The sequence below is a fragment of the Fringilla coelebs genome (assembly GCF_963513975.1).
Source record: "Fringilla coelebs genome assembly, chromosome: 3".
Classification (NCBI taxonomy): Eukaryota; Metazoa; Chordata; class Aves; order Passeriformes; family Fringillidae; genus Fringilla; species Fringilla coelebs.
In genome coordinates, this window is record NC_140030.1 from 91636533 (window position 1) to 91655825 (window position 19293).

Consider the following 19293-nt stretch of genomic DNA (forward strand, 5'->3'; position numbering starts at 1 on the left):
TTGGGAATTGATTAACTTCTGAGTTTATAGGTACTTTTATCTTTTTATAGCCAATATAATATTTTTTCAGTAAGCAGATTTATTGCAGGATTTAACATCTATTTGTTTAGCAAGACTGTTAAAATTCATTGTGTTTTTAGGATGTATGACTGGAAGTGAGGGGCATCCTTGGGCTCTTGAGCTCAAGCCCTGGTTACTCAAAACAGCCAGGTCATCTTGATCACAAAATTGTGAATTTTCGTCTAAAAACATCAGGTTGTTTTGTTTGCAACCTGAATTTCTTCATGGCCAAGTTATTACCATTTGTTCTTCTGCCAGCATTGGCCTTGAGCTTAATTAGTTCCTACCCTTCTCAGGTGTTTGCCTCTGGGTATATTTATACACATTGATTGTATTCCTTTTTAACTGTCCTTTTGCTAGAATAAACCGACAGCCTTTATGTACAATTAATCATAAATGTCAGGAAGGAGTTATTTAACAGGAAAAGGTAAGTGATGTTTGAATTTGGAGATATCCAGTTGCTCAAGGATATTAGTAATTATAAGACCCATGCTGAGGCACATTCTACATTCAGAATTAAATTTGCCTTGTTCAGTTGCAGAGGGTTTTATTGCTGAGAAGTGTTTATATGTGACAGCTTTTTTATGAAGATATTTCTTGGACATATGACAGGTGTCCTATTTTTTCAACTGCTTCTCATTATATGGATTTTATATATTAAATATACCTTCTGTCACTGAAACTTCCTAATCCATTGAAATATCTATGCTAATCTCTTCTGTAGAAATGTATTTTATTTCCTTCTGTCTGTGCCTGATATTGTATTATTGTATTTTATTAGCTAATCATATGCCTTCTGATTGTATAAGAACAGTTTGTTTCCTGTGAAGTTCGGTATTTTTTCAGTGATACCTTAAAGCTGTACACAAGGAATCTGGCTAAAAGTAGATCAGCAAGTCCAGTGCCTTTCAAACATTGTGACAGGTTGATGTGAGTGGGCCTGCAAGTCCCTGGTTATTGTTAAAATGTCAACAAATGAATGTCATGGTGAAGGCATGGAACATGTCTTCATACTAGTGTGTTCCTTAAATAGGTTTCAAAGCTCCACATGGCTTCAAATTTACAAATATATTCACAAAATATCATTTTCACCGAGGATTTCACCCCATTTCTCTCCTTCCCACATTGTGTATAATGTCTTGCATTAGCAGCTATTATCCCCAGTCCTGTTGCCATTTGCCTTTAACAGCCCTGTGCTGCTGCAGTTCTCCCACGTAACAGGGAATTCCTCCTCAGCCCCCTTATTTATCACACGTTTTCTCCCAAGTTCAGGGAGAATGAGGAGGAAGCAGTGAAACCAAAATGAGTTGGGCAGAATGCACTTGTCACTGTTATCTGAGACTGTGTCCCTTTCAGATTTAATAGAAATTGTCCATTGCATCAAATGTTTGATAGCAGAGGTGTACTTTGTGGTTTTGTCAGAGTATAGTGTGTATAGGAAGATATTTGTCGATGCTTTCAGAGAAATTTAATTTTCCCTTTAGTACAGCAGAAGACAAATTTTTCTTCACCCATCTTTGAGTTCAGAAAAGCTGTTTATTCCTCTTCAGGAAATCCCTGTGGACCTGTTTTTAGTTACTCTTCGTTCTCACCCAGAGAAATTTTCCTGACAGTGAAAAACAGCCTCTAGTATGATGCGATTACAAAAACATATAAACAGTTTATTGAGTGAAATCTGTTTGGAAAAGATCAAAGAAACATGGGTAATCCACTTCACCATCCCATAGGTTGCTTTTTGGTGTAGAATAACAACAGTCAATTATGGTTTTTATTTTGTGATTGATTTGGGAAGTACTGTTTGGGTGACCGAAACATACCTCTTGCTGCTAAGAAAATCTACTAATCATTCATAATGTATCATCAAATTACAAGGTTTTTACTGGGAAGAATTCAATTTATTTTTCTTTCCATTTCTAACATCTTGAACTCCCAGTGTGATCCCCATAAGAAAGAATCAATGGTGAAGGCAGTCATAGGTGTTTAAAAGATTATTTTGTACATCTTTGCTATAAAGATCCAGAGTGTCTGGATAATTATTTTAATTAGTTTTTTTGAGTGATGGCAATTATGTATGTAGTGTATAAAAATGCTCATTCTTGCACACACACACATGCACTCCACTATGAGGAGAATGGTTAATCATTTAGTGTACACTGGTTTATGCACTGTGCTTAAGGCCTTTGTTTCATGTTGGCCTTTATGTGTGGCATGTCTTGAGTATTCCTTGTAATGTTTATCAGCCCATAAACTTTGCAGGAATAAAGGCTTTCAGAGTGGCATTTCTTTTTTTGGGTATTCTTGTCCGTTATAGAGTCAAGCTGTCAGGTTTTGTGCAAACAAAGTAGAAGAGTCACAACTAGTCACCTTACTGTGTTCTTATGGCATGATCTATACAGGATTGTATTTGGAAGGCTAAATACTAAAATTCATATGTATAAACAGAGCTTTATTAGATACCAGTATGATATTTTAGGCTGCTAATAAGAAAAATGACTAAGACTTATCTAGGGAAGAAACAAAAAGACAAAATATTTTGTTCTTGGTATTTTAATTGGAATTCTACCTAAAATGAAGACTTCGTATGTGATAATCTATAAATGCTCTTGGTTAGCTTGTATAAATTATGTCCATCAAAGTGAGGGACAATTATATTTAAACCCTGAGCACATTTTTTCTCAGGAATAACTTACTCAATTCATCTGAGTTAGTGGTAGTAATACACAGAAAATCAGAATTGATCCTTTGATGCAATAAGAAAGATGACTCTTGCTGTAAGTTTGAAGAAAGTTATTAGGAGATTGGAAGATGGTGATAATGTTGTGAGGCTGCAGGAGAACTTGGCAGTACAAACAAAGCATTCTCCCTGTGTTTGGCTGCTCGTGTAATATTGCATGGCAGTACCAGCAAGCAGCAGTCATTGTCTTCTTGGTGTTGTGGCTGGCGATAAAAAACATTGACTTTCAACTCCCTTGCTGATACAGCCGGGAAGCAAGTTCTTCCATGGGTAGCCAGACGTATTACCATAACCCTGAAAGCAGGATAATGAGAGAATTTTTGGAAGTCAGCAATATAAAGTATTTCATCTAGACGTTAAAATGATCATTTGGTCACGCAGAGTAAAATAACAATTTAAAAACAGGCATGCTTTGCCTTCAATTAATGAGTTGCTTCAAAGAAGTTACTTACTCAATTTGGTCCCTACAGTCTTTGATATTTGCAAATTATGGAAGCTATGTTTCAGGTGTGGTATTACTATTTTAAATGTACAATGATGCTTTTCAGCCTCTAAAGTGCTTCCAGTCAAGTGACAGGCTGTGAATGACTGTTCTAGATTAAGAGAATTGCTCAAGAGGATTATTGTGAGTTAGTCAGAAAAGCCAGTCCATCAGTGGCAAACATACTGTCTAGGATTCTATGTCTCGTTTTGATTGTCTTTAAAAAAAAATAATAGAGAAACCTTATCAACACATAAAGCTAAAAAACTGAGGTAACTGTGAGATTATATCATTCTCTGTTGTAAAAGTATGGTGTCCCAACCTGGATTGTGATTACTAAGAGCAGTAAGGAAAATGATCATACTGTACATTTCCCAGAGGTGAAAGTTTAGAACGTAAAAGTAAAGATTGTCAGGGCTGTCCCTTGCATGACATTGCCACTTTTGAAGACTATGAGCTGCTGCTTAAACCTTTCTCAAGCAACTCTTTCAGTTGAGGTTGATTTTTTTAACTTATCAACCCAAGTGAAATTTCTGGTTCCCCTTAGAGATGCTGAATTTCCCAAATACTTTGTTTTCTTATAATTTTGATTCTTCATATATATACTCTGCATATATATGTACACACAAATATCTTCTCACATTTGTTAGTGTCTTTCAAGAAAACTAGGAAGGGTCAAAGCCCAGAATTGGTTCTGTTGGCCATTTTGAGCACCCTTCAGCAAACGCATGTGCACCATTTTCCTTCTATTTATTTCCATTGAGGGAAGTCCTAATCAGAGATTTTGCAAGAACAGATGAAGTCACCTAGTCTGCAGATTCATAATGCATGTGATTGTGGAACTTTTGAATTAGTTTTTGATTTATTTGCTGGATGATTCTTTGTATTACTCTGGTGGGCTTTACAGTATAACATAAATCTTCTTCATTATCATTATTCATTTCAGACTTCAGGATCATCAGGTAATCACTTCTTTTGTATATTCAAGCAGCCTGTATTTGGTATTTCTGTCCACAGGGTGCCCTAAGCAAGGGATCCTTTTAGTTGTAGTGTTTCAGCCTCTTGTCAGGTTTGCCCTTTATATCATTTGACCTTGAGCTGAATCTTTCACAGTTCCTGTCTTTCTGTTGAGCTTAATCAGCTGTCAGCTGGCCCCAGGAGAATCCAGTTTATCTTTTCCCTTTGTATTTTTTTTGTGTAGGATAGCTCTAAGAACTGAAGCAGATCCCTTCTGACTGGAAACACCTGGTGGTCCTCTGATCATGAGATTAAACGTGACCTCAGCAAATCAAAAGGGCACCACTAGCAATTGTTAATCACAAAGAGTTTACCTGACAAATACATTCTAAATGTACAGTTAGTGATATGGGTTTGTTCATTGTGAAAAATAATTGCATATATGTTTATGCAATCAAATACTAATCCATAGATTGACTACTCATAAATTGTGCTTACTGTTTGATTGCTGAATCGTTCTCTTTTCCCAGACTGAAAGGGTGTAATCAAGAGAAAATTCAAATTATTTGCCATTGATCTCCTTAATGAGCATAGACTCAATCCAGCTGGACAGAGCATTGTCATTTAAAGAAGTCTGTGGTGTTGGAAGCTGTCCTACAGTAACATCTCCATGCTCTTACATATTTGACTGGGAGTAAAGAGAGGGGGGATGTGTGAGTGGATCTGGGTGGGAGCTGTTAGTGTAGCTTCATCAGGAATGCAGGTAAAATGTCTGCATTTTGTGTCAGATGTTCTTACCTAAATTGCTAACACAAATATCTAACAGCTTTTAGTGCTTGAATGTTTCTTTATGTACCTGTCTTATCACAGAAAACAGAATTCAGTAATAAAAGGCCTCTTGCCTCTTTTCCTCCCCTGGCCCGTGGCTGTATAAAAAGCTGCTAGATTTCTGCAGTGTAAAAACAGTACTTTTGCAAATGCTGTAAATTCCATTGTAGGTTCATTTCCAATTGCCTCCTCCAACTGCTGCTTGGGTTTGCTCTGCAAATTTCAAGCCCATTATGTATGTGGAACAACCAGGTGACCTTTTGTCATCGGCCAAGGGTGTTATTTCAGTACAGACTAATAGAAGTTACAGAAAACTTAAAATGTTTCCCTTTCAGTAGAAAATTAATGTTTTGTTCTGCAGAGCTGCTAAATTAAAAACATTTTAGGCACAAAGTACTAACAGCAAATTCTCGCGAGAGAGGAAAAACAACACAGAAATCTCTCAAACTCATTCGAAATCTTTCAGAAAATTTGAGTGTTGATTTGTCATTATTAAGAATATGTATATTTAATTTTGTTATTTAAATATTACTGCTAAATAGTAGTATCTTAAATTTGAAACCAAGCCTTTCTTTATCAATACGATATTCTTACTAGAAATCCCACAAAGATTTTAATTTTTTAAAATGAATTATTCCAAATTATTTTAAAATGAAAATTTCTGTATTATCATAATGTATCTTAGGAAGTTTGTTGTTGTGTCTATGGTAAATAAAAGCTGTGTATAGAATTTTTAAGGTTTTAGTCCTTTGAATGTAGTGAATCAAAGAATTTTAATTTGATCTCAGTTTTTCAGTGTTCCATCTGTATGAAAATGATGTGGTTTTTAGAATTCTGCATCCAGAAGTTTTTCTCTCTTGAGAGTAAAAAAATGGGGTAGAGCAGAAGCTTTTGATGAGAAATGGGAATATTATAATTTCAGATAATGATTTTCAACTACATTAATAGTATTTAATAATCAAAACAATCCATATTTGATGTGAATACCATTGATGTTGAGTGGATTTATTTGCTAAAATTGGAATTTTTGACTAGAAAGTCCTGATAATATTTAAAGCATGCCATTTTACCCAAAATAAATGGGTTTTTTTCCTAAGATCAAGTTGCATAATGGAAAGATTATTAGACTATTTAGTTTCATGTTTGTGATTTAAGTTGACTTAGTAATGCTGTAAAGTGTTAAGTACATGAATAAAAATGCACATTATACTTAATTGGAACATGCTTCAAGGAAGCTATTAAGCAAAAACCCAAATAATTACCTGTCACAGATAATGATACTTTCCTAAACTTGAATCTTTGTGAGATGCTTAAAACTATATGTTTCAATGTTTGCAAGTTCAAGTTATAAATTTAAAGCAAAATACTGATAGCTGTGTGTTCTCCTAATTTCACAGTACAGGACAGCTGGCTTTAACCTTTGAGATTCCTAATTATTTTACATCCCTTCATTTTCAGGGCTGAGTTCATCAGGTGGTTTAAGTTCTCTTTCCCAGGAGAGATCTCAAAATTTTTTCAACAGCATTTTAGCTTTGGAACGTGTGAAGTGTGTGGTGCTGAAGCCACTAACGAAGGATGTGGAGCCCCTAGGTTTGGTTTTCTCCTCTTGAGAGCTGGTCTGGAGCCCCTGTGGGGCTTGGGTGCTCTCCTCACCTCAGCAAGCTCAGAAGAGAATGGGAGCTTCAGGGTTCAACCCTAGGGTGGCAACTGAGAGAGACGAATGCCATCATCTAAAAACTGTTGGATGTAGAAGTAGAAAAAGTAATGTGCAAAAAAGTTCTTTAAGAGATTAGTGGTATAACATTAACATTTAAAATTGGAGAGAGACATTTTGACAAGTAACATGCTGTGAATCAGATTTTTGTTGCTGAAGGATTGTCAGCAAGGTTTCATCTCTTCTGTGTATATTTTGAAAAGCCAAAAGAGTCAGATGCTCTTGTTTCGTAAGCCTACAGAGACATGATTGTAACCTGTGCATTGAGGAAAATGAACTTTTAACTGCCTTGAGAGCATGGCCACATTTTTCCCTGTCATTAACTCCAGTTGGCTTAAGAGCAGAATATATAAGCAGAACTTCAGGGTATAGAAAAATAACACTAGGAAATGAATATGTAAGTAACAAATACTGTGTTTCCATGGAATTGTGGGGAAGGAAGACAAATAAATACGTTTTACATATATTACCATGGATGCAAATAGATGATTCTCTGTGTTGTAAGAGGGGAGAGAAAAACACTATTGAAAATGCTTCTCGGGGTCTGAAGTCTGACATCATGCATTCTATGTGTTCATGTCCGCTCATGTGGTATGAGGGGGAAAAAAGAGTATTCTTTTTTTGATTGCCAACTTTTGTACAATGTGAACATAGGAAATACAAAGCCTGGAGATCATTAATGGGAATGTTTTTTATTATATATTTATTAAGAAGTAATGTCTCTTCCCCAGATAATATATGCAAAGAAGTCATCAAGGACAATAGTTTGGAGAATTAGTAATTAAGTTTTTGTAGAATATGACACATACTACTTTAACAATCCAGTGGAAAGCAGCGATTCTTGTGTTGATCAAATAAAATCAGACTAACTTTATTACAAAGTACTTTCCTGTGGTGTGTGTGGGAAAGGTTAAGGTGCTTTGCACACAGCTTTGTGTTAGAAAATTCAAAAGCTGAACATTTTTTATATACTGTAGTAAGACAAATATATGAACCAAATATTTGGAATAGACTTCGCCATTTTTCTCTTGCAGTGCTTACTGTTAATAATGTATTTATGGCTAAATTGACAAAAAAGGGTCAGGATTTATTATTACTATCCTGGAGACAACCTCAAGAGACAGTTTCTTGCACTGTGGGCAGATCAGTAGCACTTTGACTGTTCATTTAAGTTCTTAAAAATCCACATAGAAGGTTCTGTGACACTTCTCACTAAGCTCTTCTAGTGCTTCACTGACCTTGAAGCACTTATGGAACCTTAGTCCTTCTTTTCCTTGCTTATTAAATTATACACAGTGTTTATAGAGAATGAGAGGGAAGCTTTGTGAAAATAAACTTACAAAGACATTATTTCAAACAAATAGTAACTTTTGGTCTGAATCTTAAGTTTCCCACAGGGGAGCAGCAGTAGCAAAGTGGGCTATGGATAGCTTTGCAGACAGATTGAATGCAGACCTGCATGGAGGTGAAAAGCACCTGCTTGCGCTGTAATGTTGTCATTGGAGCTCCATCTATATTCATGTTGTACCAATGAGCAGTTTGAGTGTTAATATTTTACAATTTGGCACTTGATTTTGAAGGTTATATTTTGAGCAGGTAAAAGCGTAACTTCTTACCTGGCTCTTTTCTTGATGAGTTTGTCAGTGCTTCTCTAGAATTCTGACTTGTGTAGGCAGAAAAAATCCTCTAAACAGAAACTTTAATAAAGCTGTTCTTTCCAGTTCTAGTGGAGCATATGACTTAGCACAAAGTCAGGTTACTTACCCACAGGTGTCGTTATCATGGAATATCTTCCTAAAACAATGACTGGATTTTCACAATGTGAACAATAACTCAGTGCTGGAGAAAATACTTTTCAGAAGACATCTAACAGTACTCAGTATCTCTGCTTTTAACTTTGCCCTGCAATGGAAAGTCTTTCTTTAGTTGTTGATCTGAGCCCAATTGATCTCAACTGTCTCTTACAGTTCCTGATTCTGGTTTCTTCTCTTCCTCATAAAATTTTTGTTTTCTCTGAAAAGAAAACTGATAAAATGCGATCTTGCTCTCCCCTTTTCCACAGGTCTTTTACATACTTGTCCCTAAATCCTCTGTTTTCTTCCTTGTTATAGCCACAGAAAGTATACTTTCATTAATGTTGTTTAATTTTTTTTTACCCAGTAACATCACTCTGTCTTCTAATCTGCTTCATTTCCTTCTTAACATTTCACTTTCTCTGGTATTAGGATTTTTCAGTTTATAACTAAAAAGCAGAGTATTTTTCAAATCCATGTGGGCCAGCATGAAACAAAATGAATTAAAGTTGAAGTTATTTTAGAGTGAAAGGGAAAACAAAGTGCTCTTTAGATTTTTCCTTTAGTGAATTTCATTGCTTTATTTTAATGTCTTGTCTGTATCCCCACAGTCTTGTAGGAAGGAGATCCATAAATTTATTATAAAATAAGGATTAAGCAACATTCATTTTTTTTCTCAAACCTGCAGAAATATTTCAGTTTAGAAAATATTGTAGCAGTATATTTAAGTTAGATGCTCTCCAGATTTTCATCTAGCTTACATCTACCAGTTCTTTCTGTGCAACACTTCTAAGGTACAGTCATTTACTTGCATTTCCATCCATTTAGAGTTCTGAAGCATCACCGTGGTCATCTCACCCCACCATTCAGCTGGTGAGATCCTTTTGCTTGGCCTTGAAAAAGGCAGTCTTGTCCTTCTCCTGTCTACTCAGGATTCTGCTGTAAAGGAATGGTATTTCTAGCCCATGCTTATGTAGTTTTAGAATACCACACATTGAAGTTTTCGGTTGTTTTCCTCCTTCTCTGTTTTACCACACAGAAGCTTCTTGTCTTCTCTTTCCTGGTACTCCTGGACTCAATCCCACTCAGTAGTCACTCATTTAGTATTCACTGTTTCTAACAGACTAAACCTTACTCTGATACCCATTGTAGTGAGTTTGACTCTGTCATAAAATGGTTTCTAAGGACATCAGTAAACTGTACAAATAAGTCCCAGCTAGGAAAAGGCACTATCATCACCTTCTCTCAGCATGTCAAAGCCCCTGGAGGATTTGGGGACAATCTTACCCAGCTGCCTTCTTTGTGTTACATCTTTTTTTTTTTTTTTTTTTGTGGGCTTACAGCATGGCCTCAATCAAATTTGAAACCTAAGCTTTGAACAGTGTCAGGTGGACTGTGCTAAAATTCCTGGCTCAAAAAATAATAAGGTGAATAAGCACCATGGGGATAGTGTCTTACAATTTTAAAAGACCAGAAAGCTTAAGTAATAGCTGCAGTTGTGACAGGCTGAGGCTTTCAAGTGTGCAGTGTATAGTGTGACTGCTGAATCAAGTCATCTTTTTTTTAAACTTTCCATTTTGTTCCTTCTCTTGAAGTTGGGAATCAAAAGTTTCCCGTTCCATGAATGACAAGAATCAGAGAATGAATGTATACTTGTAATTAATTTTCAGCAATTAACAATTTGCAAGCAGTTTGAGATTTATTCTTGCCACTGAATAAAGAGCTTTTGGAGAAATAACCAAAGACTTAAAATCCTGAATTTGCAGCTTGAGAGAGGGAAGTCAGAGAAATTTGTTGAGGTCCTTCTTCAGTAGTAAGAATACATTTGCTAACAACAGTTAATGTTTATTAATGAGGAACTGGATTGCTGCTTGAAACTTGTGCTAGACTTTTGGGAAATGTTCTGTTGAAAAGAGCTAGTTAAAACGTCAATAAAAGGGATATTATTGTAGGTATCATGTCTTCTGTAATTTGAGATGCTATAATGCATGTGGGCTTTATATGTCAGCTGAAGTTACTTATAAAGTAACTTATAAAGTTAACATTTATCTTGATGAGGATTTGTGCTATTTAGGTTTTAGGTCTGATCTCATGCCCATGTCAGCTGTTGTTGGAAATGATAGAGACATTTGGAATCTGGAAGAATCAGCTTCACAATATCATCATGACTCCTTGGAAGAGTGATACCAGGTTCCCAAATGAGTCAAGCCATATTTGAAAAATCTGTGGACCCAATTTACACTTTTTGTGAGAGAATCATAAAGGGATGTGCTGATAATTCAAAAGTTACCAAGTACATTGTCATTCTGTTGGCTACTTGCCATCCAGTTTTTTGTTTTCTGTGGTACCACTCTTACGTGCTGGTGCAAATGAGAATAGGGACAACTATGGTGTGATTAGTATGGCAGCATAAACAAAGTGTATTTTTCCCTGTTTTTAATGCCAATAATGAGGAGTTAAAATGATAAAAATTAGTCATAGAAACTCCCGTTAAAGATGTGATGTAGTGGGACTGCATGAAAGATTTAAAATTTTTGGAAGTTTTCAGGGTGGAAATTAAAGTTGTGCTTCCTGAGCTTTGGATGTCATTCTTCCTTTCCCACCCAAGACAATGGGACTATTGCAGTTCTGTGTCCCTGCACCAAGTTGGATTCCTTGTGAGCTAATTTATGCTAGACAGAGTGCATTTTTCTAATTGCATGTGTTCTGTAATTTTGCTACTCATAAATTCTCAGGCTAGAGGATAACCTTTACAAAGGAAGAATAAGAATTTTATTATCTTCAAGGTGCCACTGGTGTTCTCCATTTTTTGGATAGTAAAAGATCCAAGGTTTAATTTTTTCCAGGATGCTGACAAATTATGTTACAGGTCTTACCTTAGAAATTGAAGTAAATAGGGATCATAAAGGCTGTTCTTCATCTTCTGTTGTTATTTCTCCTTAATCATGAAGCACCTAATAATTATTTTAATTTCAGACCATTTTATTGTTACCTCTAAGATGTGCAAATTAAGCCTATATTAAGAATGTTCATTTCATATTGGGTGGTTGAATGGAACTTGTTATTGTGACTAAGTTGCTTTCAGAATTTTCTATACATTATTCTAAAAATTGACTTCCAAGTGACATCATTCCATAAGACACACAGAACTTTTAATCTGTTTTATAGGGTTGTGACTCTCAAATGAGCATGTCAGAAGTGTCCTGCAGTGAAAGTACCTCCTCTTGTCAGTCTCTGGTACATGGCTCAGCTCCAGAAATCCTCATTGGTCTCCTCTATAATGCTACAACTGGAAGATTATCAGCAGAAGTGATAAAAGGCAGCCACTTCAAAAACTTGGCAGCGAACAGACCACCCAGTGAGTGAAAATCTTTTTTCATCCTAATGCTTCTGTACTGGTGGGGCTCTCAGTAGCAAGGACTTCAATCTTATCACTTAGTCTTACCCAATCAAAATGAAATAGAGCGATCATCAACTAATCTGTTTCATGTTTTATATTTCTAGTCAGTTGGGAAATAGCAAAAAATCTAAAATTCAAAATATTAATTGTAAGTTGACAAGCCTGTTTTAATTTTTCATGATGACTGACTAATAAATTACCTTTATCATAATGATTAATTGCTAAATTACTAATGCCTCACATCACAGGCCAAGAATAAAAAAGTCAGTGTTTAAAGAGAAAGTACATGCCAGTTAATATTAATATAAACATTCTGAACAGTTATTGCTGTTCCTGGAGGGGTTGATGCTGCAGTCTTTAATTGCCTATGTGCCTGTATATATGTGGTAATATATGTAATTTGGGAATGTCAGTAAAGACAAGGAGCAACCGCTTGAGGCCTTTGGCATATTTGCAGTACAGGAGGAATGTTCACCATCAGAAAGAACTTGAATTGTGTCTTCAAGCATTTGTTCAAAAATACATGTCTGAAATATCTGTGAACCTTATATACTTCTTAAGTGGAGCCAGATGGAATGTCATAGGGAGAGAATGTTATTACTGTCTCTAGCTCTTTGATATAGTTTGAGAAAGTTCAATAACAAACTTCTTTTTTTTTCTTTTTCCAACGATTTTTATTGTTTTTAAGATGGTGTGTCTGATTTACATAAATGTTAATAAGAAATACCTACCTGTTCCTTTTGATTTTGTCAGGAGGCTCAGGTTTTAGCTACTCTTTCTGGTTTTAAGCCCCAGATTAGTATGGCACTAGCAGATTATCTGCTATTGGAATATGTATTAGGCTGCCAACATTTTGTAAGTGGTTTGCACATCTCACTTTGTCTTAAGAGTTTAGGAAGTAAGCCAGAGTTGATACTGATGCTCTCTCCTCTTTCTCATTTTCTTGACCCATGTTTGTTCTATTCATAGTTGGCTCACCTTACTCTGCTCTACTTCTCTATACTTTTCACACTGATGGAGCCAGACTTTGCTAACATGGCCAGAGAAAGAAGGCAATAGATGAATCTCTAATACTTTTATATAATTGGGCAGCTGCCCCAGAGTCACCTGTTTGGAGACAAAGTGTAGAAACAGATGGGGAAAGCCAAAGAGGTCCAAAGACACTGGAGTGTGGGAAGAAATTAAAGGGAGAGAAGAGATCATCTGTTCCCTTAAAGCAAAACCAGATGCTTATCTTTCTGGAATTTCAGAGATGGCCAGTTTTTATTTAATATTTAGAGTATGCAAGGTAGGAGGGGTTTAGTGCTTGTTTTGAAAACAGAGATGCTCATTCCCCAGTATGTTAATTCCCAAAATGTGCTCAGTGGGCCCATGCTGTGTAGCTAACAGTTGTGACTGGGGTCAAATCTGTTTCAGATGGCAGGAAAGGAGCATAGAACATGGCACGTAGCCCTGTAAAACCATGTTCTGTCTAATCTTTGGGGAGGTAAGAGCTTCTGTGCTCCCTTTTGTCCCTGTGAAGGACAGGGGGAAGATTTGATATTTGTTAGGGCAAATATGGGTTCAGAGTTCTGTTGTTTTTAGAAAGCTGTAAACAAATGAACTTTCTGGGTCTGGCAAAACCATGTACAGAATATTGTGGAATCCACATTTCCCCTTTGGGCTGTTTCATGCCATCCCCCTCCCCTGCCCCCAGCCCTTGTGGCACCTTTTAAACTCCTGGACACAGGTCTGTGCCACTGCCATATCCTGACTCCCTGTTGCACACATCATGGACATGTGCCAGCCTCAATCTGTGCCATCATTTCCACAAAATGAAACTAAGGCCCATAGGGTTGATGAGGATGATAATGATGAAGAAATATCCTGTTCACAATTGTTGTTTGGACCATCAGTGGTGTAGGATCCTGAGAAGTGCTGCAAAGTACATGAGCAGTTCAGTTTTCATTCATGTATTGAGGAACTGTGATAGGAATAGGAGCAAATACTCTTTCCCACATTTCTGTAGTCTAGGGCTTGAGAACTTATGAATTTTTGTGAAGTGCTTCTGCAGCAAATATGAACTGAATACTAAATTTCTACTTCTTACTAGTACAGGATCCTCTACTGCATATTTATGTTACATAGTAGCTCATTTAGCAATTGAGTACAGGCAAATGGGCCAAATCCTGCAGGCAGTAACAGTGGATGTGTCTTCTTTGTTTCTCTGTGTGACAGTTAATATTTTGCCTGAGAAAAAGATGCTTCTCAGTTTTCCTTGAGGTTTAGTTGAAACAGGGTATGAGCTTTTGCATATTAAATGCATGTATGTATATGCATGCACACACACATTAAATCCATAAATATGTGGATTTTAATAAGCAAGGTCTTTACATCCTAAATAGAGACCCATTGCTGAATTTGAGATATAAGTGATCCTCAGCTCTTTTTAGAGATTACATCAGAGTCATTCTTGTGCCCCAGTTCATCATTATTCAAGAACTGAAGTATTACAAATATCTGTAACTAGAAAAGCTAAGGGAAAAAACAGCTTGATTTTCAGTTCAATTATTTTTCATTTTATTGCTTTCAATATATGAAGTCAAATTACTTTAATGTGCAGTTTTTCTAAATATGCTGGAGTTTGCATGAAAAAGCATAAGGTTTGATCAGGATATAGTGATTTTTACCCAATCTGCTATAACTTAATCATTTGCAGGATTCTTGCTATGGTAAGTGTGGCTTAGAATCCAGTGCCTATTAGTCCTAAGATAACCCATTATGTAAGCAATGTAATTTTTGTTAAAGATTACACAAAAACTGCACAAAATTTCCATTTCATTAAATTTTACCTAACAATCCTTTTGTCCAGTCCTTTTTCTGATCTATGCTGCTAAGGTTTCATGTTCTTCCACTCCAGTGAGTAGTGTTTCCTCTTAAACTTTAACCTTTGATCCTCTCTCACCCAACTATTGACATCTGGTCATTATTTCTTTTACTGCTTTCCACCCCCTGTTGTCAGACGGACTGTTCTGTTGTCTAAAACACTTGATAGGTGGACAGGTTTATATAATCCGAGGTGAGTTCCTGTAGAAACTAATTGGATGTTGTCTTTTTCATGCAAAAGAATCCTGCCAGCAGTAAAATATCCACAGCTGCCTACCATGCCAGTTTATAAAAGTATATGTTAATTTTTTGTGGCACGCTTTAATGCAAAAGTTGCATTTATCTCTGATTATGGATGTTGGGGTTTCAGTGTACCTGCAAAGTGAAAATACTCAATGGGGTTTCTTTAACATAAACTCCAACCTTTAATTGATCCATTAATTGCCCATATTATCCATTAATGTGAAAATATAGGAATAAAAATTAAATATGAGATTGTTTTATACAATTTCATATTTCCTATCATTAGTTAACTTCATGAAATGTGCATCCTTCTGCAGGAGCATGCTTGGTGCTTTTGGTCCAATGAAAATATATATTTAAAAATAAGGGTTTATACCCAAATGCTAACACATAATGTGCACTTACTACATTACTTGCATCAGCTTCTTAAGTATGCTTAAAAGCACCATACAAGCTACTTTTTGAACAATCATCTTGAATTATGCAAAAACTTGCTTTTCTTAAAACATGCAGTAAATGCATTCCTTCATTAATCTAGGAAATAATAAGGGGTTTTTTTTTTTATTGTGTAAACTGCCATCTTTGAATGCACTTTGCTACATTTTTGTTTTCAAGATAAATAAAACTGAAAAGCCCAAAATGAGAACCACATCCATGCAGAGATTATTCTTAAGCATTTTATCCTGGCTGTTTTGATATCGTCGCTGCATTTTGACATCATTTTTTTCTCTCTTCATTAATTGCCTTTATTCCACTTTGTTTATCCATATTCTTTGACATTTCAGTGGTATGCTTACAGTGTTGTGGCTAGTTGGAGCTTGCTAAGTGTTAATGCTATTTAAGTTTTTTTTAGACTAAACAAAGGGGGGTCAATGGGAAGAGGATGATGAGATATACCTTTAAGTTAACCCGTGTACATAGTGCTGGAGCTAGTTCATTTGTTAGTGTGTTGGTAATATTTTGTTTACCTGTCATCTCTCCATGTGTTCAGCCATCCTGGTACACACCATATCCTTGTTCTCTGTAAATACCTCATTCTCCAAATCTTTGGCTCCAAGCTATCTGACATTCCACCGTGTGACTTCTTTTGTAGACACATACGTTAAGTTAACGCTGCTGAACTCGATGGGGCAGGAGATGTCCAAGTGCAAAACTTCCATCCGCCGAGGGCAGCCGAACCCGGTGTACAAGGAGACGTTCGTTTTCCAGGTGGCGCTGTTCCAGCTCTCGGACGTGACGCTCATACTCTCCGTGTACAACAAGCGCAGCATGAAGCGGAAAGAGATGATAGGCTGGATCTCCTTAGGTCTCAACAGCTCAGGAGAAGATGAACTCAACCACTGGACTGAGATGAAGGAATCTAAAGGACAGCAAGTCTGTAGATGGCATACTCTGCTGGAATCCTAATGGATGGTGGAAAGCGCAGCCGTGGTTCTAAGGGAGCTTGTTCTCCCGGGAAGATGATCGTCCCTGGTCGCAATCAGCAGATTCGTTGTGGGAGTAAAAAATGGAAATTGCGGTCAACATTCCATCGTAAAGGATGCACAAGCTGCAAATTGGTGGGATTTAGTACAGAATCTTCACTTGGTGTCATGAACTTCCTTGGTGTCAGAGGATCCTTGCTGTACACAGATACGATAGCGGTCCCTTCCCCATCCACCTGATGCTGTATTTGTTTGGGTTTGTTTTGTGGTTTTCAATTCAGAAACATTTTGTGCGAGGTTCTCCAAATTAATGTAAGCTCCTTCTTGTGTACCTTTTGTATTGCTTTAATACTGTAGCTTCTGACCTGCCTGCATTCAGATTAAAGGTCAATAGTTTGCACTTTCAGAAAAAGTTGGTGGTCTGTAAAGCAAAAGCAAAAAAAAGAAAAACCACTGGTGAAAGAACACTTAATAATACAGCAAATAGAAATACACTGTTGTTTTGCACTGAGTTTCTTTCCAGGAGCTTGGTAAAGTAAGTTTTCATTTTTTGATATGCAGTCAGTTTGAAAAATACTGGCATTTGGGCATCAGGTGAACTTTGACATCAAACTAATGTTTCTTCAGTCTGTGACAGGAACAAGCTCTATATATGGCAAAAATTGGGGTTTTCCCTCTTGCCTGTACTTCTGCCTAATCCAAAGAGACCAGACCATTAGTTTGGTCCCTTCCAAAACTCCTTAGACAGGTTGTACTGTAAGACTATGTAACTTTCTGTTGAAAGCACTTCCTCTACTCATGTATTCCAATGTAGGAAGCTCGTAGAGCACGACTTTACTAAAATATATTTTCATTAAACAAATTGATAGAGGTTTCTTAAAAATGTCAGCAGTTGGAAGTTAGGTTGAAGGACTGTGAAGGAAGTAGCAGCAGTTGAACTACTCTGGATGAATGCAAAAATCCTATGGCTTTGCTTGAAACAGGTATCCATTTGGGTCTCTTGTGAGCTATTTTAGGCATTACCTAAATATGCTGTTTGTTGGAAGTAGAGAGCAGACCAGGGGCTTTTACTTTTCTTCTTGAAGAAGAGAACATCAGTAAGTTATTTTTCTAGTGATTTGCCAGCAATTGAACGAATGTTCACACACAAAATAGAAGTTTGCTTTGCTTATGTTCAGAGTGGGAAACAGCTTATTAATGATGCAGTTGAGAAGCTGCAGTATCACCAGATAAACACTCCTGGATCCACCAAAATTGGGGAAATATCAGTGCTTCTGAGGTTCCTATTTGTCCCAAAGCCTTTAGCTGGACTCACACTAATTCATTGACTGCTGAATCCAATTCATATTACTAAAATGATAAATTACTGAGTAAATGTGTTTTTGAAAGCTTTCCAATTTAAATATTCTTTTTGCTTGTAATTACAAGTTTTGTTTAATTTTAATTGTTCCTGTAAAGAAAACAAGTAATTTCTTTTTTCTTATAAATGGTGGTAATGTTTTACTAATATGAGACCTCACTGACTGTTGTAGCACTTGGTGGGTAGAAGAGTAAAGTGTTGGATTTTCTTGAGACAATTGGTGTTAGTCTCAAGTGTTCTCATTAGGACAGATGTGTTCCTCTAGAATTCCTTTATAATACCTTTGAACAATCCTGGCTTTGGGGCATACAGACAGTCAAGTACAGTGAGACTGGGGATGGTGCGTGTGCTGTAATAAAGATATTTCACATGGTTCTCAAATTCTCACACTATTTAACAATTTCATTAAGTCGTTTTTAAAGGATTTTGTAATTCCACATCTTGGTTTATTTGGTGTTGTTAGAGTGATTTATTTGCAGAGCCAGGCTTTCAGTTTTTGTTGATTTAAAGACTTAAACATTATTACAGACTGTTGGTTTTTTGGTTTTTTTCTTCCTGATATTGCACTGCTGCTTCATTTACAGAAGCTTTATTTACTAAATACAGATAATGCAAAAACTTTCTTTAAACAGGAATGGTCTTGCAGTTATACAATGCAGGTTGTCTCTCTCAGTCATTTTTGTTAGTCCAGTTTGAGAAATGTAATGTTGAGTGTAGAATTTAATACAAAATCAGCATTAATTTAATATGCATAAGGAAAATGCTCAGATTTTCACAATCTTTTCAGCTTTCCATATAATAGAAGCAATGACGTAGAAGCTGTTGTGAAGCAGCTTTTCTTTGTATGTGGAGGTGGTTTTATCTATTCTGTTTGTGGATATTTAGATGCTCTTTCCTAAAACTGAAAATTGTCTCTTGATGGTTGTCTCTTTGTACAGGTTTTGTTATTTAAAATAATGTACAATATTGAACAGCAAGAACTGGGTCAGGTAATTCCAGTGGAGAACACACTTAACATCATCACTGAACAAATGAAGAAGTCAGTTTGGAAGGTGCAGCAAATAAGCTCTTACAGAACCAAACTAACCAAAACTGTGTCGTGATGTGGGTTTCTGTTTGTAGGTTGCATTGCTTCAGCTTTGTATTTCACCATTTGGATTTCCAAGGCACTGAAATCTTAATTTAGACACAACAGAGATTTATGGTACTCTGTGTTGGGCTCATTTGGGAAGGGGAATCTCTCTCTAGGACTTTTCCTAAAGTATTTGGGACTAGTTTGTGCTTCAGAGAAGAAGGATTGGTTTACTTGGATTTATACTGTACAGAGGCTAGAAACTGAATGTTTAAAGAATGGAAATGAATGTTTAATTCTGACACAGTAGAACGTGGATTTGCTGTACAAAACCAGTCATACCAATAATTGGATTCACCTTG

The 19293-nt window shown here is 36.4% G+C and overlaps 1 protein-coding gene across 3 annotated transcripts in view; it reads left to right on the top strand.

The window, feature by feature from the left end:
• SYT14 (synaptotagmin 14) overlaps positions 1-16482 on the top strand; it is a gene marked incomplete at both ends in the record, with an annotated part of 52767 nt that extends 36285 nt beyond the window's left edge. For 2 of the 3 annotated variants that reach the window (XM_084201596.1, XM_084201594.1), the window contains 2 exons: positions 11736-11925; positions 16169-16482. In XM_084201596.1, coding sequence (XP_084057722.1) covers positions 11736-11925; positions 16169-16482 — 504 coding nt within the window. Of the gene's footprint in view, positions 1-11735; positions 11926-14968; positions 15026-16168 lie in introns of all 3 variants that reach the window. The other variant, XM_084201595.1, reaches the window with a different exon arrangement.
• Between the last annotated feature and the right edge of the window lie 2811 nt (positions 16483-19293).